This window comes from Nanorana parkeri, unplaced genomic scaffold (genome assembly GCF_000935625.1).
Source record: "Nanorana parkeri isolate BGI_ZX_2015 unplaced genomic scaffold, ASM93562v1 scaffold13, whole genome shotgun sequence".
Lineage (NCBI taxonomy): Eukaryota > Metazoa > Chordata > Amphibia > Anura > Dicroglossidae > Nanorana > Nanorana parkeri.
The window spans coordinates 441080-465735 of record NW_017306281.1 but is presented as its reverse complement, the minus strand read 5'-3'; the positions used below and the strand labels follow the sequence as shown (position 1 = coordinate 465735).

The following is a 24656-nucleotide window of genomic DNA, read 5'->3' as shown; positions in this document are numbered from 1 at the left end:
TTTTCGGACGGGAGCGTGCGGCGAAGACAGCGGTAAGTTTACACCGCTTTTAAAGGGTTTTTTTAAAAAACTTTTTGCCTATATCTACTGCTTGCTAGCAGTAGATATAGGCAAAAAAACCGGAGGGTTTAGAACCCCTTTAAGTATCAAAACACTGTGCTCTCCAGCAAAGTGATTAAATAAATGTAGCGAAGGCATCATACAAATGTAAAAAAGGTAAAATAAATAAAATACTGGAACTGTAATCATTTACATATTACACCTACACAGAAATATTAGCATGGTTTCTCCAAGTTAGAAATCTCTTCTTTACAGATGAACATAAGCAGAAAAATAAAAGGAATGCAGCCAGCCACCACATCTAAGGATTGGTAAGTTGCAATATATTTCTGTTGTTGGGCTAAGGTACGCTTTAAGGTTTCATTCACACTTGCGATTTGCATTTTTATGCAGAGAAGATCTGCCAGGCTACATGTTTTGTTTATGCTTCAAGATGCATTGAATGACGCAAATTTACATGCACATGCGGTTAGATGCATCTGGTACCAAATTCAAGCTTCAAACCGCTTTTACACACATTTTGGTGCATTTAGAAGTAAAGTGATTCCTGGATGCACCTGCCGTCTATTTTTTTCTAAACGCAGGTAAACTGACTGCAGATAAAAGCATCTAAACGCAAAGTGGGAATAAATCCATTGGAAATCATTAGATGCATATACTGTATATGGGTTTAGACAAACTTTGTAAACGCATATAAAAGCATCTAAATCGCACCTAGTGTGAATGTAGCCCAAGTCTGACACTTACTGTCTCCACTGCTCAACCTTATTTGTGGTTTGTCAGGTTGCAGCATGTGCGGTCAAGCAGTTGGGAAGACAATACCTAACAGACTTAAGGTGCACTTGTATCTATTATGTTTTAGTAGTAAAGTCCTCCCTAAGAGCAAAACCTACAAGATACCTGGTACTACCTTTATGGGCCAAAAAATCCATCGTATAGGGCACTGGACAAAGGGATCACAGTTGGCAGGGCTTAGATCATGAAAGGAAAATCCGGCAAAAGGTAATGAACATGACACCGCTCCCAACCCCTCAATGGCGCCAGTCTCCAACTACCTTTACTAATAAGCCTATTTTTGTTGGCGTGAAAGAGCGAAAGAATCTAGGCGGGGCTTTGTTCAAGAACTTTAGTTTGTAGCCCCTGGAAACCACCTTCCATACCCAGGAATATGAGATGTTGTCTATCCAGTCGTCCGCAAGGTACAACAGATGCTCCCCCTCCCCCCACTATGAAAATTGGGTCGACCCTTCATGCCAAAGAGAAATTATCTGCAGAATTGGGGGATTTAGGGACCCAGGGTATGTGGTGAAACTGGGCTCCTGGCTTGGTCTTGGCCTTACCAGTTGAACCATGAGAGTAACAAAAAGGAACTCTTCTCAGCCTGGGGGGAGGGCCCTTGCGCCCAGTGACATCCTTGATGATGGTGTCCACGATAGCGATAAAGTGATGTTTTCGCGAAGGGCACGCACAGCAAATGTCTGCTCTGCATCCCAACCAAAGAGTTCTCAGGCTGTTCTTCGCCGATAAGACTCATATGGGAAATAGGACGGGAGACTTTCACTAATCTGTCTACAGCAAGGTGCAGGGCTGCTGACATGAGCAGCCATAAACAGAGGATTAATGTGAAGCGAAGCCGAATCCCTTCTCGTGAGTTTAATATCCTTCCCCTATGTTTCGCAGACTAGCATTACAGCCATGGCAAATTCCAATGCACGGATCTGCCAGAGAAACAAGGTTTTAGAAAGTACCTAGTTTATCAGGGGTTTCCCAGTCTGTGTACAGGGTGCCTGGGAATAGCGAGGGCATGGGAAATGTTTTAGTAGTCTTAGCACCTCTCATGAGGAAGCAGCACTAGTGGAAGTTACAGGCTGCTCCTCCATCTTTAATTTGGTATGAACCGCATCAATAAAAACTGAAATGGTCTCTCCAAGTCTGGGAGTCATGGGCTATGCCACTTATGCCAAGAATCCTGGAACCAGGGGCACCCAATCCCTATTGCCCGAGACATGAAATTCCGTGCATTGGGCTAATGTAGAAAAAAACACTTAGCCCTGCTACGCAGCAGGCAAGCAGAGCTAAATGTAGAGCAGGGGAGCCGCTGCTCATTTTGTACAAGTGATCTTATGTGTTACCTCCGCCGTGGTTTTCGGGGTCCCCCGCTCTTCTGGGGAACCCAGAACATGGCAAATGGCTTCAGGATAGAGAGCGGGAAGCAGACCGGAGAACGTCTGTTCTCCGATTTGCTGTGATCAGTGAGACAGGAGTACTGTAATCACAGTGCTTCTGGTCTCAGCTGTCTTGTCAGAAGCTGGGCTGTACAGAAGATCGAGCACAATGCTGTGCTCAATCTTCTGTATTGGAGGGCTAGCTCCATAAAGAGAACCTGTCGCCTCCTAACGTGATCACATAGGGGATTGTTATCCCCTGTGTGATTGCAATAAAGTTGAGTTGGAACCTGGAAAGTGATCCGTGGCTAGGAGTAGATTACACAGAGGTCTTGAAAAATGCAGAGCATTGCAGTGCAGAGCCCAGTGCCCAAAAGGTCACATTCCATGCAAGCTCCACAACCGTCCAGTCCAACGGAGTCCGAGTATGGCCTCCAAGGCTATTTCGGATCCACAAAGTCAGATAGCTGCATACAGGGACTAGCTTAAGCAGCTTATCGAGAAGCTGTGAAGAAGAGGATTAAAGAAAAAGCATCTTGAGAAAAACAGGCATGCTGGGAGGGATACCAGACTCATCACTTCTATTTTTGTGGTTTGCCAGTATCCAAACCCAGGGCCTGGGTGGCAGTATAACCGAAGTGGAATAAATATAATTTGTTTTTTTTTTTAGCACTGAATAACCCTGCCTCTTAGGATTTTGTCCAGTGTCCTGTAAACAACATTATACCATAGAATCTACAGTGATTCTTTGCTTTCCCTATACAAGACATAGCAAAAGGTTTACTTTACTACCAACTGCAAAACAAAGCAAAGGACATGGGAATTAAGAAAAGCTGTCAGGGCTTGCATTAAAGTTAAACTATTGCTTTACCCTGCATGATGGGCAACCGCAGGTTTACAGGTAACCACAGGCAAGAAGAAATGAAAATTATAAATCATTTATCCCTAATCATCCGCTTGGGCTCCTCATCACATGCAAGTGCTCATTAGCAGACCTCATATGACCCCCTTACCCCATTTTCAAGCGACCAACACGTGCTCCATTGCAGCTTTGTTTCACCTTGAATTTCAGCACTGTACAGATTCCCCTGAATGTATTGATGATAAATTGGCTGCCTGTAGTTTAGTAGGGGGTGAGCAAATTGCATGCAATGGTATAATGCAGGCTGGTTACAGCTGATCTGATATATGTTAATGTACAATGACATGTTGTGAGGATGGCATGGGTGGTTTAGGATTGCTGTTCAGCTTTAACAGTAATGAAACCAAGTGTCCTAAATCAAGAGTTCATATTAAGCCAATGTTACAGAACTAGAATTGCTCCATCATCAAACTTGTATGAGCAATTATGTTAATGAAACATTGGAATAGGTTACAGTTAAATTTTAAACAATGCAGCTTTTCAGTAAGTGGTCTGCAGGCAAATTCATGATACGCTCATAATAGTGAATGCTGGCATTTTTTTTTTATACACTCTTGATTTTGTAGAGAGGAGTGCCTGATCAATGCACTATCCCAAGTACCTGGGATGTAGAAGCACTTCCCACGCTTCCGCTTCTATCAGATAGTTCTCCCTGAGATGAGGATAAGGAAGATGAAGGCGCTGATATAGCAGAAAAAAAAGAGAAGGCAGATGTCTGTGATCGTGCAGAGCTGTCCATATTGACATCCATCTCCTCTTCGGGACATGAGCCATGGTGGCAAATCACCAGTTCCACCAAGTCTTCCTTCTCCCTACAGCTGTCAGTGGGGATGTTTCTTAGAGTCAGATACTGTCGCAGATCCTTGACTTTCAATTTCATTAACTGAGGCCTTTGAAATCCAGTTTCTTGTAGTAGATGGCAGGTACTGCAACGCCTGAGGTTCTCCTGAAGTGTAGAACAAACCGAACAGAAATCTTTCTTGCAGTCACAGCAGACATGCTAAAGAAAAAACAAAAGAAGAGCATTCCATCATAATGAGGCTATACCAAAAACTCTAGTTGTGTACTAGAGTGCATACAAAACACATGCTGTATATATTAAAGAGAACATGAACCCCAACGATGAAGTTCTCCTATTTGGTGCCTTTTGGTTTGTTAGCCACTTCAGTACTGGCTTGATAAGCCCCTTTCAATAGCAGGACACTTTTCAGTGCTGTGAAAGTTTGACTGAGAATTACGCCATAACGCAACACTGTACCCAAGTTATCTTTTTAGACATATAGAGCTTTCTTTGGTGATATTTAATAACCACTTTAAATTTGTTTTACTATGTAAAGGAAATAAGTGTTGGGAAAAAAAACTGTTTTCCCTTACTTTCTGTTGTAAAACACGGCAAACAAAAAAATGCACAGACACAAATTTTGGAAATGAAGAAACATGCCAGTATTGAGAGGGTTAAAACAAGGAGCTTGGTAATGGTGCACTACATACATTTAATGTCCAGGTCATACACAGAGGCAGGTAGAGGTGAAACGGTTATTGTACAGATGTGGAGGATAAGGGAGGTGAAAGGGTTATTACACAGCTCAGAGCAGAGACAGAACGGAGTGGACATATACAGGGATACAGGGAAATAAGGGGGTGATAGGGTTAAATAATACAAAGGTCTTTTTTTTTGTTTGTTTTCACCAAAGAATAATGAATGGTGACTCATTCAGGAAACAGTAGGTCCCCCTGCACTCCTTACAGCGCTTCCGGTCCAAGTGACAATAGTGGTGCTTGCAGTGACAATCACGGATGGCGCCGTGTACAAGAGTCAATGAACAAAAGAAATCATCAGCACTCCGTAAATTAAATTCAAAAGAAGTCAATTTATTTGGACTAAACGTCACACATATCGCATAATCCAACGTTTCAGGACCACGCAGGGACGTCACATCTCTGCCCTGATGAAGGGACCCTGCGTGGTCCCGAAACGTTAGATTATGCGATACGTGTGACGTTTAGTCCAAATAATAGACTTTTTTTAAATTTCATTTACGGAGTGCTGATGATTTCTATTGTTCATTGGTGACTCATTCATTCATTAGTTCCTGTACTCTCCCAGCCTCCCCGGAATGGCTTGGCAAAGTAACCATTGCCATGTGATCCCAGTGACAACCAATCACAGGGATCACAAAGCACAGAGCTGGTGCAGCAATCTACATATTTCTTTCGGTGCAGGTTTGTTTTGTTTTAATGCTTTTGCTAAAGGCGTCAATTGAGACACATTCCGTAGCTCTGAAGTGGACTCCTAGACTGGACTGCTTTTATTATATCAGTAGATAGAGGCCTTGAAAAAAAACATGTGATGCACATATGTATATTGCAGCATGTTTTCACACCCCAAATGCAGTCTAGGTGCTTCACAAGCTTTTCAATAGCAAGTGGTCAGACAATTTTTTTTCCAGCTTGGTACACTGCAAGATCAAAAGGTTTTAGCTCATGCGAACATGATTTCCAACAGCATAATTCTGACCTTGTTATTCCAATACAAAGTCATGGACGGTGACCAAAAGTATATAAAACTTATTTTTATACAGTATGTTGGTGATAACTGAATCCATAACCAGCTTGCAAAACATATAACAGCAATTTATTAGATGAAAACTGATCCTCAAAAATGTTTGTTTTTTTAAATAGTAAAAAAGGCAACATATACAACTTCATTATGAGTGCAGGATGCAAAATATGAAACAGTTGCCTTAAAACGTTTGTCAAAAGGAGCTCTAGAGAAAACGTTCGATATATGGCTTTGTACACAAAATACAAGTGCAGCCATACTCGCTAATGCATTGGCAGTTCTGAAAGAAAGAAAAATATCACAGACAAATGCCTGCCATTTATCCATCTGCATCCTGGGACAGATAAAACACCCACGATTCTCTAACCTTGCCAAGTAAAGGAACACTGACCAGTAATGGTCTCAATGGAGACAAATGATGATACAAAGACTAATGTTCTGGAACTGTACTGAAAACATAGCTGCAATACTACAAAATCACACTTACAAATGACAATCAGCCCTAGAAAAATATCAAACTTAACAGCACAGACTACTTACATATAATTTATGAAAATCATTTTACCTATGCCATCTTCAAGAGATATTTAATCCTTTGAATTAGTTACTAGCATTCGGCTATATCAGTCAAATCATTTTATAAAACAAGATGGAGAGACCTGGACAGTTCATTTACAGTGGGGCAAAAAAGTATTGTCAGCCACCAATTGTGCAAGTTCTCCCACTTAAAAAGATGAGAGAGGCCTGTAATTGGCATCATAGGTAGACCTCAACTATGAGAGACAAAATGAGAAAACAAATCCAGACAAATCAAATTAGCTGATTTGGAACTAATTTATTTGCAAATTATGGTGGAAAATAAGCTTTGGGCGATGGGACGACGCTAGTTTATGTCCTTGAAAAATGGCCTGGATGGGAAGGGGGTTTAACACCGCGGATGTCAACTGGTTAACAGGACCTACAAATTAGATTTCTGTACTTCAACTGGTTGTACTGCCACCTACAGGAGGATTTGGAAAAACTGTAACCAGCCTGGTATAACCCTTTTTACTCCCAGGATGCTCCAATTTGTTTGAGAAAATATAAACTAGGAGCAAGTTTATAAAACACAGATGGATGGGACCTGTGCCAATGAACTCCAAGAAATGGATTTTATGGCAAGCACAAAAATCCAGTTTTTCTCTCTTGTTCATCGAGGGACACAGGATTCAGAGGCAATTGGGATATCCAAAAGCAGTCCAACTAAAGGTCCGGCAACAGTACCAAAACACTAAGAGGCCCCCACAGCAACAGAACTGGGGGCTGCCGGCAGTTCAAAGAGCTGCCTGAAAGACCTTTTACCCAAAGCTGGCATCAAAATAGGCATGAACACCCACCTAGTAGAACTTTAATGAAACTCCAGAATGTGTAAACAGAGGAGATAACCATGCAAATCTAGGAAACTGTTGCCAGTTGCCTGATGCTGAAAAGCCCAAGAAGCATTCACAGTTCTACAAGAGTGTGTCTTGAGAGGAAAAAAGGGTGGAACCTGATCCTTAATGAGCCAGCCTCTGATGCTGTGGTGTTGTCTGGGAGGTCCAATATTTTAGGGGGCAACCAAACTGCTCAGAGCTCCAGAATGTTGATCGGGAAACAGGATTTGTTTGGCGACCGAGTCCCATGTACCATTAAAAGGTATCTAGGACTCTTCTGCAGCCTATCAGGATAGTATCCTTTGAGAGGATCTTCCAAGAGATCAGGAGGCAGGACTGCCTTGAAGAAGGCTACCATCAGACGCAGAAATCTAATTCAGAAGCAAGGAGTTGGCTCCTGGACTGCAGAGTCTGAATTTGGGAGTGGAGAGTTACGTTTCTCCTGAGAAAGGAAAACTCTGGCTTGAGCTAGGTCTAGGATAAAACTCAGATAATTCAAGTGATGAGTTGGCTATAATGCTGACTTTTAAAGGTTAAGGATCCAACTGAAACATTTCAAGGTGTGAACTGTCTACATCACAGTGATAGTCCAGACACTGGGTAAGGCATGGTGGGAGTGGGTAATTGGGCTGGTCACTTTATTTGCCAGTCACCAAGACCTCCTGTAGGTAGCAATATATAATTCTCGGAGTCCTGTGTTACCCATTGAACGAGAAACATGACATTTCTACAAAATATTTATACTCCTTGCCAAATTATTTCTGGAAACAAGTGCTAGTGCTGACTTCACAATCAATTCTAATCTGATTTTTTTGGAACGCCTTTGAATGATCTGTGACTGGTTGTTTTAGATGCTTACCAGCTGTCTCATTTGGCTGTCACAGACTCCACCAATCACAAAACTGGGACAACGTAATTCTGCTAATTTTGCATGGATATGGTTTCTAAATTTTGGCCACTTGCAGAAATATACCGGAAGCTAAAACACATGGAGAGGAATGCATCAAAGGCTGGAGCAGACAGGATCTGGAGCAGTTGCCCATGGCAACCAACCTGCTTCTTTCATCTTTGAAGGAGAACTATGGGGTTAAGGCTTTTCCCCATAGTTCTCCTGTGGCCACCCAGGTTCCTGTGGAGGAACGAGTACACAGGAAGTACGATCCTGCATTCTACAATTCTTAGCAATAAATACACTTGAAGAAACTCGCTCCTGCCCTCTCCCCCTCATTTGGTCTCTTCCACCCGTTTTATCCTATTGTGTAATGCCACCAATCAGCTAATTATACCCAGTAAGCAAGTAGTTTTTTTTTTCAATGTTCAGGTTTCAACCAATTGGCTTCCCTTCCTTTTGCCCTATTCATAGCAGCCTAAATGGTCACTCAGTGTTGACATGAGTGGCCACCATTTTGGCTGACTTTAGCAACAGAGTTAAGTTGGGAAGACTGTGGCAAAATCTTAGTTTATGTCTATCTATCTATAAGTATATCATTGTTATTGCTGATTTTATTGGCTAGGCTCATTAAAATATGACTATTTAAAATAAAGGTGCAGTTGTCCTTTAAGATCATTATTAAATATGTGAAACGAGTGCTGCAGTTAGTAGTTAGAAGAAAAATCTTTTTTGATAGGGATATGATTTTGCAGTAAATACCCACCTCATACTTTAGAATACAACTGCAGTTCTGTAATTTGTTCCATTGTCCAGGTGCACCAAAGGACGTTTTAGAAGTTCTAAAACCCAATTCATTTATTATGAGAACTCAGCATGAATTCTTTTTGACTAGGACTCTGCAGGGTACATTTAGAATAATGAAGAGTGGGATTTCAGACAAACGCACTAAGCACTAAACAATATAGAAAGTAGCAGGGGCGTGCAGCTGTTCCTACGTGCCTCTCCATCTCACAGGAAGCCACAATCATTTCCACACCTAATGGATGCATACAATCACAAGTAAATTATCTTGTACAGAAAAAAGGATTTATTTAAGGCTTTTATTTTCTTCGATGGTTGTCAGACACCAGACAAGTGTTGTTCAGGGACCGCCATCAAACAGATTGATATTCAATAGAGGAAATGACTGGTCATAATTTACTATGGCTTTCCGGTTTGTACTTATTAAAAGACCGCTCTGGAGCAATTTGCTCTCCTCCCTTGAAACACAAGACAGATAGCTTGCAATTTTTGCTATGATTTGTTTAGTATTCTGCAATAAACATGAAATATTTATTTGATAAATTTAACCATCACCAAAAAATTCCACGGAGCTTTTACAAAATACACACAAGTAGACTATTCACACAATTTCCTGCCACTAAAGAAGCTGATCATTTAATATACACTGTATTGCCAAAAGTATTGGGGCGCCTGCCTTTACACGCACATGAACTTTAATGGCATCCCAGTCTTAGTCCGTAAGATTCAGTATTAAGTTGGCCCACCCTTTGCCGCTATAACAGCTTCAACTCTTCTGGAAAGGCCGTCCACAAGGTTTAGGAGTGTGTCTATGGGAATGTTTAACCATTCTTCCAGAAGCACATTTGTGAGGTCAGGTACTGATGTTGGACGAGAAGGCCGGGCTCAGTCTCCGCTCTAATTTATCCCAAAGATGTTCCATCGGGTTGAGGTCAGGACTCTGTGCAGGCCCGTCAAGTTCCTCCACCCCAAACTCGTTCATCCATCTCTTTATGGACCTTGCTTTGTGCACTGGTGCGCAGTCATGTTGCAACAGGAAGGGGCCATCCCCAAACTGTTCCCACAAAGTTGGGAGCATGAAATTGTCCAAAATGTCTTGATATGCTGATGTCTTAAGATTGCCCTTCACTGGAACTAAGGGGGCCAAGCCCAACCCCTGAAAAACAACCCCACACCATAATCCCCCCTCCACCAAACTTTACACTTGGCACAATGCAGTCAGGCAAGTACCGTTCTCCTGGCAACTGCCAAACCCAGACACGCCCATCGGATTGCCAGACAGAGAAGAGTGATTTGTCACTCCAGAGAACACGTCCCCACTTCTCTAGAGTCCAGTGGCGGCGTGCTTTACACCACTCCATCCGACGCTTTGCATTGCACTTGGTGATGTAAGGTTTGGATGCAGCTGCTTGGTCATGGAAACCCATTCCATGAAGCTCTCTACGCACTTTTGTTGTGCCAGTCTGAAGGCCACACGAAGTTTGGAGGTCTGTAGCTATTGACACTGCAGACAGTTGGCGACATCTGCGCACTGTGCGCTTCAGCATGCGCTGACCCCACTCTGTCATTTTACGTGGCCTACAACTTCGTGGCTGAGTTGCTGTTGTTCCCAGTTGCTTCCACTTTGTTATAATACCACCAACAGTTGACCGCGGAATATTTAGTAGTGAGAAAATGTCACGGATGGACTTATTGCACAGGTGGCAACCTATCACGGTACCACGCTTGAATTCACTGAGCTCCTGAAAGCGACCCATTCTTTCACAAACGTTTGTAGAAGCAGTCTGCATGCCTAGGTGCTTGATTTTATACACCTGTGGCCATGGAGGCGATAGGAACTCCTGAGGGTGTCCCAATACCTTTGGCAATATAGTGTAAATCTAAAGCCATCTTTTTTGGATAGAGTAGGGAATGAATAAAACCTTTCAAGGCTTATTTTTTGCCATCTGTGTCCCATTCAAAAGATATCCCTCTGCTTCCTGTCCTGGAGACCCAATAGGAAGTGAAATTAAACCTCTACAAAAGTAGGGGGGAATAGCCCTTTTTTGTCAGTTGTAAAGGCACTAGGTGGCCATTGGTGGGTTTCCACAAACTTCCTGTTCTGGTGACAACTGAAAACAAAAAAGGGCAAATAAAGGTTGAATCTCCCTTTTTGACAGAGACCAAAATAAAAATCCTGACCGGGGGTTCTAACAAACAATTGCACCCATATCGGTATAAACAGATTTATTAAATTAGGGTTGCCATAAACACATTAAAATATGAGGAGAAACTTCATGTGGATAGTGTCTCAAGGGGAAACACAGGACCCCAACATTTATAGCAAGAGTGCAGTCAGTCTGAGGGCAAGGAAGACAATGTAATTTTTGGTGCCAAAGGTCTAAGTGGTAGGACCAAACTTGTAGGTAAGCCACTATCACAGGTGCGCATCAATAACCTCCACCCATGGTTTTTAAACACAAGGGAGTTCCTGGTTCTTCAGAAAGAAGGGCATGAAATAAAAGCAGTCACAAGCACAACTAGCACTTGTAAAGGCCCCATGAACTATCCACCTATGTCAGCTTATATTCCTTTACACCATCTGTATCTTACAAAAAAAAAAAAATCTACCACTACCATACATGAATAGTTCATTCATAAAGTGGCCACAAGTTATATATTTTAGATTAGAAATCACCTTTTAATGCATAGAAGCGTTATGGTAATATCTGAAAATGTACTTTCCTTCAGAGGAAGCAGCCATTCTGTGGGCTGAACCAATACTGGCAATGAACCAGAACACATGAATCTCAGGTCCCCGATTGGCTCTACAGAATGACTTCCTCCCGATTACTTGGGGTACATTGCATACATTAAACATGAGCTCACCTTTTTTCTAAAAACAGAAAATGCCAGGCCACAAGCTTTACACACAATGGTGGAGGATGAAGAAGGATATGGTGAAAAATCGGTGTTCTGTGCAAATCTAAAGGGACCTGCTCCACCTCCGAATGGTGTTGGCTGCCCTCGCACAGCACCAGTGCCCATTACTTCATTCAGCAGCCCGCAGCAAGATGCCCACATGGAGCTGGCCCCCGCCTGCAACAGCCAAAGACAAAAGCAGGCAGTTATTGACACAAATGAACAACATTACAATTATTACATGTCACTTAGATTCATTCTACATATAAGCACTGCACATAATGCATACTGTCCAAAAATGTTAATGCTGATCAAAAGAACTTTAAGAAAAGAAAATAATTAATGTTATAATCCAGGTCTAAATTATGTTTGATTTATACCAAACTGCAGGTGATATCGTGACCACTGTTGACTGAGGTGTTATCATGATCACTGATAAGTATGATGCTGATATTCAAAAACACCATGTAGTAAAATTATATTTCCATTTAATAATTGAATATATTTAAAATGCAACTAGTATCAATATCCTCAATGAGGGCCAGTACGTGGTGCCAACCAGGTGTCCTGCATTCACGTGTGCTGACAAGAATTAAGCTACCAGGAAAAAAAAGAAAAAGTTAGTTATTTAACTCTGTTTCCAGAAATCTTCCAGGACAGCCAATGAGAGGACGCTCCACCTGCCTGCAACAGGAAACACATCATCCACTAGATAAATCCACATCCATTAGATTAAAAAAAAGAGCCCGCTAATATCTCACCTCAGTAACGTCAAGGACCGAAAGGCCATAAATATAAGTAACTTTCCACTAACACCTTTTTCCCCCTGGAATTCTATTTGTACATAACATTCTTCACTGCCACAACCAAAGTTGTTTTCGTGAGGGAACCTGCTGTCCTGGAAGATTCCTGGAAACAGAGTTACCAGGTAACTAACTCACAATTCCCCCAGTCATCTTCCAGGACAGCCAATGAGAGAATAAGAAGAGCCATGCTCACCTACTTAGAGTGGGACTTCTGCTTGCGGGACCTTCCTGCCAAAAGCTTGGCCCTGGTGTGCCAGCCTATTGATTCTGTATTGCCTGACAAATGTCTGGAAGCTGGACCAAGTGGCTGCTCTGCAGATCTGAACTGGTGTGGCCCCTGCTTTTTCCACCCATGAAGTAGCCCAGGCTCTGGTGGAATGTGCCGTGGAATTCCCTGGTTAAATCTTGCCCTGAGATTTGTAAGTCTCCCATATGGCGACTTTAATCCACCTAGCTATTTTACTTTTGGAGGCTCTACTACCTTTCCTTGAACCATTAAATAAGACAAAGAGGTTACCAGATTTTCTCCATTCTTTAGTCTTTTGAGAGATACTCCAGCATGCAGCGTTTCACATCGATGCTCTGCCATTCCCGTTCTGTATCATTGGTTGGATTAGTTTAAAAAGATTTTATGATGACCTCTTGTGTTCTATAAAAATAAATAGAGGCCACTTTTGGCAAAAAAAAAAGCTGGGTCGGGTCTGAGAACAATCTTATCTGTTAAGATGAGCCACATTGCGCCAAGAATAGAAAAAGCATGCATTTCACTCACTCTTCTGGCTGACACTAAAACCACCAGAAGCACTTCTTCAAAGTGAGTGCCCTAAGGGAACATTCTTGGATTGGTTCGAAAGGTGATCTAAGAAACCCCCGAAGGACTATCGACAGATCCCAGGTAGGAACGCTTTTATGAGTTGGGGGTCTCAACCTACTCGCTGCCTTCAGGAACCATTTGATAAGAGGTTCTTCAGCTAAGTTGATATCTAGAAAATTTAACTTTTTGAGTGCTGCAAGCATGATTTTCTAGTCCTTCCTGAAGGAATTCTAACACAAGAGCCACTGTTCTGGCCGCTGCCCGTTCCCGTCTATTATGCCAAGCGGAAAAAAACCTTCCACACTTTGCGGACGTCAAAGCTTTCCTAACTATTTAAGAGAGTTGACACTACTTTTTCAGAAAGCCCTTTCCTGACCAAGATGTCCCTCTCAGAAACCAGGCCTTTAATCTCAATGCCTGTACCTGTGGGTGCCGCAATGACCCCTGCATTGTTTATGTAGGCTGTGGTGACTGAGTGGCTCCAGTTGACTCCACAACCTCCCCCCCTGGTTTTCAACTGTCCATCCACCAAAGCAAAGACTGTTTGATTGGCTCGGTAAGAAATAATTATTTGTCTAGGATCTCTTGGAGTCTCCCCAGAGACTCAAGAAAAATTATTAAAAGGGGCCTGGAATGCAACTGTGCCCAAAAGACTGCCAGCATAGCATCAAGCCTAGAACTCTCAAGATCGAGCTGCAGGATGCTTTGCTCGCTCAACAGATTCATTGTTTCTGAGGTCAGCAAAGTGGGTTTCTCCCGAGGAAGGGATATCATCGTGTTGCGGGTATCCAGCCAGTACCCTAAATATTTTTACAGTATGCGAAGGCACCAGCTGTGACTTCTCTCTGTTTAGCAGCCAACCGAGGTGTTCCAGGTGCTCGATGGCAAAGGCCAACTTCTGTTGTAGGAGGTCCTCTGAAGGGGCAAAAAATAAAAGGATGTCCAAATATGGAATGACCCTAACCCCTTGGGACCTCAGAGGTGCGAGAGCCTCTGCCAGCACTTTGGTGAAAATCCTCAGAGTGGAAGAGAGACCGAAGGGTACAGAAAATACCTTTTGACTGGAGGGGGAGGAGTTCACCTCTATATGCGAGAGGGAGCCGTTGAGGATAGGCAAAGTAGCCTGGTGGGGTCCCACATGGCGAGACCCATTCCCAATCTGCTACCAGGGGGATTACTTACCACCACTGTGGACCCTCGAGGGGAAGGCTACTGATAGCAGCAGGACAATAACTCCGTTATCCCAAGACACACACACACAGGGGGACTCTGTCTTGAGACAACTCACGCAGTGGAGGATGGTTGCCACCCCTTCAATTATGGAGGGAAACCTTGGACTATTGAATCGGTTGGAGGTCTCTATTGGGAAGGCAATATATGCAGAGCTTCAGGATTTACATGTCCCTGTGTTACAAGGATTGCATAAAATGGGAGGCCCCTGCAACTGGCAGGATGGCCTGTACAAAAAACAAACGTTACGATACTCGATACTCCTGTTCGGCAGGAGGAAACACTAAAACTGAGGTGAGATAGTAGGATGCTCTTTTTTATCTAATGTGGATGATGTGTTTCCTGTTGCAGGCAGGCGGAGCCTTTTCTCATTGGCTGTCCTAGAAGATGACTGGGGAAAAAAGGAACCGATAGAAGGCCTTAATGGTCTGTTGCTGCTTCTTTACTGTCCAATGACCCATCTGTGTTTCTTAACTGCAGTAGAGAAAAGCTAGGTCACCAGGTTGGCTGTGTTGTCTCAAAGGGCTGTGTAAATCTCCGGACTGGATGAAGAGAAATAAAAAAAAAAAAAAAGAAAGAAAAGGGATTTCTAAAAAAAAGGTAAAATATCTCCCTTATTAGGTGTTTATTGACGGCACACCAGAAAATATCTCACGGCACACTAGTGTGCCGCGGCACAGTGGTTGAAAAACACTGATCTAAGGTAACTACACTGAATTTATCAAAACTGGAGCAGACTTGCACTGCAACCAATCAGCTTCTCGGACTCTGTTTCAAATCATACCTGCGAACACTGAAGAGAGATGCTGACTGGTTGCCATGGACAACTGCTCCAGATTGTGTCTGCTCCAGTTTTGATAAGTCCCCCCACTGTATTTAGAAGAGAATTCAACAGTATGAGTTAGGGGAGAAGGGCGAGTGCATGTTCTAACCTGCCAGTTTGATAAATTGGAAAACTAGCTGAACTTACATTCATATATTTTGCCCAAAGTCCACCACAAACATTTAGCAGCATGACAAGATGGTGGTCTTCACTAAGCTACAACTTAGTGAAATTTGCAATTCAACAATTATCTGCAGTTTCCAACACAATAGTTGCTATATGCAGTAACATTCACAGTTAGGGCCATTTCACTAGCTGTACTTGCTAGGGACCACTTACCTGCTCCTACATCATTGCTCACCAGTGGGGTGGTGGGTGGGGGTAGTCAGCAAAGCAGCAATACCTCTGGTTTAGCCAGGAATGGAGCAATGCTGTAAGAGCAAGTGAACAGTGATCCAGCTACAATGATGATACGGCCCCAAGAATTAGTGATGCTGTGAGTTTCAGAATTCACACAAAATGCAAACACAGATGTTACTCAGCTACAAAACCTGAAAGAATATTTATTAGTCACAGAAGCCACAAAGGAAAGGAAAATCTATTCCATCGATCCTAAAATCCTCATAAATGTGCAGGCTTACCCAGGAGTGATTTACATTTGCCCGTTTAGCGTAAAGCATAACTAAACACAGGTCGCACAAATAGGATGTGTGCGGGTGTTCCAATTGTTATATAAAAAGGTATTCATTATATTTATTCATTATAGCAAATGTATTAAAACAAGTTATCTAGCAATAGAATGCCAAGTATAGATTACAACATACTGTACATCAATCTATCTATGGAGAGAGACCGAGAGAGATTTCTGCAAATGTTTAAGTGAATACATCATTAATGTATAGTAACATACATACAAAGTTCCGTGTGCTGGGCAGGTGAGTTTTTTTCGACATTTAGCCCTGCTAAATGTAGCGGCGTTGTCACCTGATCACACTGAAAAGCATTTCTTAGCACGGTTAAAAGAGAACTATGGGGTAACCTTTTTATGCCATAGTTCTCCTTAGGGTCACGGGAGGAGATATACTACCCTCCTCCCGTGACCCAAAGCTCAGTACATCGCGGGCTTTGCTCGCTACATACTGAGAGCGCCACAGCCAGGATGGATCCTGACAATATTGTCGAGATCCTTCTAGCTAGCTGATTGACTGACAGTCATGGCTCTCTGCAGGGAGATGATCGGGAAGTGAGTGGGCGACGGTATGTGTTCTTTCACTTCCCGAGCAATAGAGCCGACGTGTGACAGTTTCAATGTCACACGTCGGCTCGAACTAGGAGAAGTGTAAATTACTCACCTTGTAGTTCTCCTTTGAATACGGTTTTGGTTAAAATATTTTTTTGTATCACGACAAGTAGCCTGTCAGGAGAGACAAGTAGATTGGGCCCCCACTTTAGTCCCTGGACAAGTAGTTTTTTTAATTTTATTTCCACACCCCTGCATAGTCTGCAAAACTTGACATCACATACTCACATCTGTAACGAGACTGAACTGGATCCCCCGGGGATGAGAGTTATCTTATGTATATGTGAATGCAACAAAACGAAAAAACACAAGCGCACAACTGATGATTGGTTACTGGAAAAAACATGGGCTATGAATTATGGTGTGCAGGCTCTCACTAGCAGGGAGAGGACCCTGCAAATTCGAATGGTAAACAGAAAAACACAAGAAAGAGCGCTACTACCTGATATTGAATGGCATCTATTCATGAGAGAAGGAACAAATATATATGACTTACAGTTGGAAGTCTGCAAATGTGTCGAGGATGGTGAAACAAGGAACGGTGTACAGAGGGAGTCCAAGAACAAAATACTGCAGCACTGGATGGATGAGGGAGCGCTGTGAAGTTACCTAGCGGCACGCGTGCACGGCTGGCCAGGCCGGGCCACGGCGGCTGAGGGGGGAAGGACCGCGGCGGTTGTGGAACCGGGACCGCGAGCGGCTGTGTTCGGTGCGTGTGTAGTGGAGTCAAATCGATGGGCAAAGTGGACGCTGTGCACAGACGGGCTCGCTGTATCGTGATGACTACGCGTTTCGAGGCACAACCTCTTTGTCAAGTCTTAGGGCAAAGATCACGCCATTCAATATCAGGTAGTAGCGCTCTTTCTTGTGTTTTTCTTTTTATGTATATGTGACGTCATATTGCTGTAAGTGAGGTTATATACATTGCCTGGCCAAAAAAAAAAAAGTCACACTGAAATATTTAATTGGACCGCCTTTAGCTTTGATCACAGCACGCATTCTCCATGGCATTGTCTCCATAAGCGTATGCAATGTCACAACATTCATTTCTATCAAGAGTTGCATGATTTTTTCACCAAGATCTTGTAGTGATGATGGGAGAGTCGGACCACTACGTAAAGTCTTCTCCAGCACATCCCAAAGATTCTCAATGGGGCTTAGGTCTGGACTCTGTGGTGGCCAATTTATGTGTGAAAATGATGTCTCATGCTCCCTGAACCACTCTTTCACAATTTGAGCCCAATGAATCCTGGCATTGTCATCCTGGAATATGCCCAATGTGCCATCAGGGAAGAAAAGAAAACTATTGATAGAATAACCTGGTCACTCAGCATATATATTCCGATAGGCAGCTGACCTCATTTGTTTGGGCGCATAACGTTGCTGAACCTAAACCTGGCCAACTGAAGCAATCCCAGATCATAACACTGCTTCCACAGGCTTGTATGGTAGGCACTGGGCATGATGGCTGCATCACTTCATCTGCTTCTCTCCTTACCCTGATGCACCCATCACTCTAGAACAGGGTAAATCTGGACTCATCAGACCACATTACCTTTTTAAACCCCTCCCAGATTAGCCTACTGATGTGTGGTTTTCGTAAGGCTACACAGCTGTTTAGTCCCAATCTCTTGAGTTCTCTTCACATTGTGCATGTGGAAAAGCTTTTACTTTCTTTACTTTTACTATTAGAACACAGCCATCAATGTTTTTACAATTTGATTTCACCAAACATTTAAGTTATTAAGATCATTCATTTTCTTTCCCCCTGACTAAATTTCTTCTTCAAAGATGATGGTGCACCTCTATTCCTCCAGGTTGTAATAATGTGCTGGACAGTTCTTAACCCAATTTTAGGACTTTCAGCAATCTCCTTTGTTGTTTTCTTTGCTTGATGCAGGCCAATTATTTGACCTTTCTAAAACAGTTACATCTTTTTCACGACCACAGGATATGTTTTCTGACATGGTTGTTTAAGAAATGAGAAGCTACCCACTGCATCAGTTCGGGTTAAATAACTTGCTGCCAGCTTAAACTATTATTATTACTAAACTAATATCACTGCAGTAATTATCTTCCGAGGGGGGCACTTTTCAGCCAAAAAATTGGGCTGAAAATCTCGGCTTATACTCGAGTATATACGGGTATTCTTTTCTGGAATCCAGTTTGGGACGCATGGAGATGTTTCCATGCAACCAGTGGATGACAGTCCCCACAAAGGAGGAGCTGGAAAGACGCACAGCTTTTCTGTGGGGGGTTCAGTCATTTTTGTAATAAAAACACCTACAAGCTAAAAGTTTTTCTTTTTTGTAATAAAAAGGTTCATCATACCACTGACAATCTAATAACTTACTAACGAACCTGGAACTCAGGCTTGCATCAAAGAGTTAGGAAATCCTGTATGACATTTATAATCCGCTATTTCTCCAGCAATTCTTTGTTGTCAACATCACCATGATAAAAATAGGATAGGTTCCTTGGCACCACTTTAGATACATCTGATCATTTCCATGGAGCAGTCAGCAGTCTCTCTGGGGGAAGGAAGCTGCCTCCCATCAAGAAGATACACATCATGGGACACCTAATAGAAAGCTACACCATGCTTATAAACAGGCTTCATTTTTCTATAAACAGTCTGTAATGGCTGCAGAAGCAAGAACCTGCTAGAGTGGTGTTGCAGCATCCATTGTAAGCGATTTCATCAGCATTTGAAATAACGTAAAAACGTTTTCACTTTAAGTGCACAGAGTGTCCATATAGAAACAATTGGAACAGAGTAGTGATCTTGTGAATGAGCAATGTGACAGCCCATCATATAAATGAAACATTTTCAGGGCTATTCACAAAAGGGTGAAGAGTTTGGAGAAGGCAGGAGAATTGAACAATCTAGGACAGTGATGGCGAACCTTTTTGAACCCGAGTGCCCAAACTGCGACGCAAAATCAATGTATTTACCTCAAAGTGCCAGCGCTGAAATTAAGTTTAGTACTGTATTGCAGTTCGGGCACTCGGGTTTAACCGCTTGCTGACCAGGTGTTTAGACCCCCTTCCTGGCCGGGCCATTTTTCAGTGTTCAGCGCTGCGGTACTTTGACTGAAGTTTATTCCGTCATGATATGAATTTTATACCATTTTTTGGGGACAGATAGAGCTTTCTTTTGGTGGTATTTAATCACCACTGCGGGGGTTTTTTGTTTTTTTACATTATGTTATAAAACAACTAGTATTACCCACTTTTTTGGTAAAATATAAAAGACGGGGTCACGTCGGGTAAATAGACACCAAACATGTCAAGCTTAAAAATTGCGCGCACTGGCAAAATCACAAAAAACTAGCATACCCAAAATTGGCCATAGGCGACGCTTTAAAAGCTTTTACAGCTCATCAGTTTAGTATTATCAGCGATTGATAGCCCTAGAACTATTGCTCTCATTCTGGGTTTTATGTCATTTTCAGGCCTAAAATGTGGAATATAACATGGGTGCAAAAAATGAAAAAAGGGCCTCAGTCATGAAGGGGTTAAATTCTTTTTTGTGTCACTTTAAAAAAATTTGGGGAGAAACTTTAATTTTTTTTTCCCACTTTTTAACGGGCATCGCTGCCTCTTTTCAAATAGCGGGGATTTCCCGCTCGCACGCGCCGCGTTGAATAACATTGGCCGGCGACTTCTCGCGATAATGCGCGAAATAGCAGGATTTTACGCCCAGTGTTAATGGGGCCTTAGGCAAAATAGGGAAACACGTATATTCAAACATTTATACACTTAATAAAACACATACACACGTAATGAAACACACACATCACACACTTATTACACACACACAGAACTACTAATAAAAATGAATAAATATAACATTGCCCCCTCTCCTGCTTACCTGTTTTGCAGGGAGGTGGGCTGCATCCCTGGGGTCTCTCATGGGGGGGGCTGTATGGCTGGGGGGGCTATGCAGCTCCCGGGGGGAGGAGTTGTATGGCTCTCAGGATGGGGGGGGCTGTGCGGCTCTCACGGGGGATCAGAATGTCCCGGATCACCTCTGTAGTCGGGCCGATCACAATCAGGCAGCGTCGGTGACCTCTAAACAGGCAGATTAGACAACCTCTTGCAGGGGCCTACCGGGATCCTAGCGAGGAGGAAGCGGCCGTCTAATCTGCCTGTTTAGAGGCCGCCGCCGCCTGATATGTGAGTGGCCCGGATCGGGTACTGAGGCGATCCGGGATGGTCGGATCTATTTCCATTGGTGGTCCCTTAACCTGGGGTCGCGTGCCAGCAGAGAGTGCCCCGCGTGCCATAGGTTCACCACCACTGATCTAGGACAACATAGCGAAACTGGAAAGTGAGCTGAATTGGAGAATTGTTCCAAATCAGCTATGTTGTCCTAGATTGTTCCCTTCTCTAAACTCTTCACCCTTTTGTGAATAACTGTGTTTATCTTCACTGAGCAGTGAAAAAAAAACACCCCTTCTTTCCTTATAGACCAGCGTGTTTTGCCCACTACCTCTGCGAGTACAAACTAGTCGCCAGAAATCAATGACCTCATGATAATAAAAGGTGGGCAGCGCTTGTTTAATAACATACTTTTCATCATTGTGATCCGGTCATCATATATCATTGACCGCCATTCCCAAGACACATATTAGACAGAAAGAACGCAGAGCTAGTGTAATAACTTATTAAATGAGCTCAATGATGCAATAATAAAATATCTGAAGTGATACTTTGTGCATGCTTATGTAAATAAAAAGGTTAAAAAAAAGAACACACAAGATAAATAAAAAACGGACTATATGCAACTAAAAACACATGAAATAAATGTATGTGTGCAGGTGAATAGCAATAGACAAGATCTACTCACCGCACCAGTATAAAACTGCTAAAAGAGATATAATCTAAATCCATATGGATGAGCCTGGATGAAACATTCGCCACTGCCCTGTAATGTCAGAGTGCTACCCCCCTCCCTATACAACGCGTTTCATCATAGGAGACTCTCTGAAGGGATCTAAGATTTTTTTTTATTTTTGTAAACATTGAAACAAAAAGTTGGAACATATGTAATGTAGCCCTATTCTCCTCAGCCTTACCATCGCTGCTCAGCCATTTTCATTCATTGAGTTTCAGTTCTTTCAGGGCTTGTTCACACGAGCAGCCGCCCTCAACTGCATGACTGCCGATGTGCATGTTCCTGGACAGTGCCAATGTGTTCCATGAAGCTGCATTGTACGGCTTTGTCTTTTTTGTTACAACTTTATTGAACTGTCACAAATGACATTTCATTTAGTTCTATGGGCTCGCTGCAGTGCAATGCGGTTGTACTTAAAGGAGAACTATGAGGCGAGTGATTTTCACTCCTCCTCATTAGTTCGAGCTGACGTGTGGCATTGAAACTGTCACACGTCGGCTCTATTGATCGGGAAGTGAGCAAACACTGATATAGTCGCTCGCTCACTTCCCGATTATCTCCCTGCAGAGAGCCGTGACTGTCAGTCACCACTCCCCCACAGGGATCCCCCTCTCCGATCCTCTGGATAGGCAGAGCCAGCTGTCACTCACGCAGCTGTGTGAATCTTGACAGTATAGTCGTGATCCGGCTGCAGCGCTATATACTGAGCTTTGGGTCACGGGAGGAGGTTAGTATATGTCCTCCCATGAACGTAAAGAGAACTATGGGATAAAAAGGTTACCCCATAGTTCTCGTTTAAAGTACTGGATGCAGTACTTTTTTTTTTTTAAGTGCACACCAAAGGAATTCAGGGTTGTGAACTGTCACCACCCATCACATGGTAAATTGCCTTCTTTTGCATTTGGGCTGCACTGGAAAAATGGCTAGCGCAGCTCAAATGCAGCAGGTGTGAACGAGCCCTCAATCATAGAGGCTCAGCATCAAATGTGGATGTTATCTAGAGCAGTCCGCAGAATGAACAGCTCAGCGTACGATGTAAACAGTTTGAGAGGAGAAGGCAAGAATCTATTTTGCCCAAGCGACATTATATGCAACGATACCAGCGCCGTAATTCTGCCAGAATCTCAACACTTTTGGCAGCATCGGATCGTCAAACTCCTGAGCCGCCTGCAGCCTCCGCCATTACTCCCCTGGCCCATACATCATCACTGTATATAGAAGCCAGGGAGAGGTGGGGCTGTGAACGGTTTAGAAGTCTGATGATTCCACATCCCTGTCAGTGTCTATTTTCTATTAGAGTGGCGGTGCAGAGATCTGTACTGACAACATGTGTTCAGCTGTCAGAGAAGAAGGTGGTGACTGGTTCTCTTTAAATGGCACGGTAGTCATTGGTACTTAAAACCCCCATGATTACATATATTAGGAGGGTGAAACAAAACCAGAATTGTGCAAAAGACCTAGGGGGCTCATTCACCCCACTCTGCACACTAACAGGCCGTTCCGGCATGCAGGCTGGTGTACCTTGTATAGCAGCAGTGTCCTGTGTTGTTTTATGTACATATAGATTTATATGTGTGTATGCATTAAATAGTGTGTGTATATATATATATATATATATACACATAGTTTAATACATGTACTTGGCATCCAGCCCCCTTCCCCCACAATAAAGACAAGCCATTTTCGAATAACAATAGGAATATGTGTGACTGGTCTACAAGGACACTAAACTGGGACTAGTGTACGGCCCGGCTATGAGGGCACACCTGCAGATAATTAACATGACACACACACAAAGCCTGTCCTGCTCATCATTCATCATCCTTCTCTTCATCACAGCCGCAGACATGCAGCGCTCACAGGAAGCTCCAGACCCCTGCACATCTCTCCTTGCAGCCCCGTTACCTTCATGACACCGTCCGCGCTGCGCTCCCCTCCGAACCGATCTCTGACAGACAACCATCAGTCGCCGCCACCGCCGCTAATGTAAATTCCAGTGATAGGTGACATCACTGTCATGTGACCGGACCACGGAGTGACATCACTAAGCTACGTGACCTGCGCGCTGGAAAGAGAGGGAAGCCTGAACATGTAGGGAGAGCGTCTGTGAGGAGGGATTGTACAGCGTGTCCATGCTCTTCATAGGGCCTGGTACCCCATATTGGAGCCTGAATAGAACTGTTCCAGTAGCAGCCAGACCATTGCTGTCATTTCTAGAAACACACACGCTTACCTAATCCCTGCAGGCTTGTGTTGTTTTTTTAATTTTAATTCAGCCACCTCATTCATTCCCAGATCCTTTCACAGGATCTGTGAATTGGAGGAACCACAATTCCCATCAGTCACTGCAGCAGAGGGATATGTAGTTCTCGTTGGAATACAAGTGCCGTGATGGCACCACACTTGCAGTCCTTTCATTCTTCCTCCCGTCCATGTTACTGAATGTCAGCAGTGAGGTACGGCCATGGACGGGAGGGAGAATCCACTAAAGAAATAGCTTTGTGCTCACCATTCCTCCCCGGCTGCAAGCACTAAATCAGGACACCAGATGGAAGTGATTAAATCATATACAAAAACGTGCCGCGCTCCCTACTTAGCGTAGGATCTGTGTGTTCACAATTCGTGTATACTAAAGTGACTGCAATAAATAGATACCGTAACAATTATCTACCATAAATCCAGCAATATCGGTGTTTTGGGCCCATTCCACATGAGATTAAACGTCATCCGACCTTAGGTCCCACGTGGCGGATTTCGTTGTTTGTTTTTCATTCCAAATGGATCCCTCCGTCTCCCTCCCCAATCATAGGAAATCCCTGTTTCCTCCCTGGCCTTCAAGATCCCGCCTTTCTTCGGCTAGGGAGAGACGACAATTTTCTGGCCTCTCACTTCATCGGTGCTTCTCGGTGTCCTTCGCTGACAGATATGGTATAAAATATTGACTATGTGGTACAGGACCCCCATGTGCATAAGATTTTCCCGGAATTCCCAGATTAATGCTGGTGCTGTGGCTCCTCATGCTGCACATTATGCGATACAGAATGTTTGGTCTCAGGTGCGCAGCATC

At 43.3% G+C, this 24656-nt stretch overlaps 2 protein-coding genes across 2 annotated transcripts in view; one reads left to right on the top strand and one right to left on the bottom strand.

Moving 5' to 3' along the window:
• Positions 1–23627, bottom strand: part of RNF34 (ring finger protein 34) — a 30389-nt gene extending 6762 nt beyond the window's left edge. The window contains exons 1-4 of the mRNA XM_018557564.1: positions 23495–23627; positions 11684–11893; positions 3749–4147; positions 72–78 (exon numbers count right to left, since the gene is read on the bottom strand). Of these exons, the coding sequence (XP_018413066.1) occupies positions 72–78; positions 3749–4147; positions 11684–11893; positions 23495–23500 (622 nt within the window). The 5' untranslated portion in view covers positions 23501–23627. The remainder of the gene's footprint in view (positions 1–71; positions 79–3748; positions 4148–11683; positions 11894–23494) is intronic.
• Positions 13479–24656, top strand: part of ANAPC5 (anaphase promoting complex subunit 5) — a 47518-nt gene continuing 36340 nt past the window's right edge. Inside the window, exon 1 of the mRNA XM_018557543.1 lies at positions 13479–13484. The gene's annotated coding sequence lies outside the window, so the exon portion shown is untranslated. The remainder of the gene's footprint in view (positions 13485–24656) is intronic.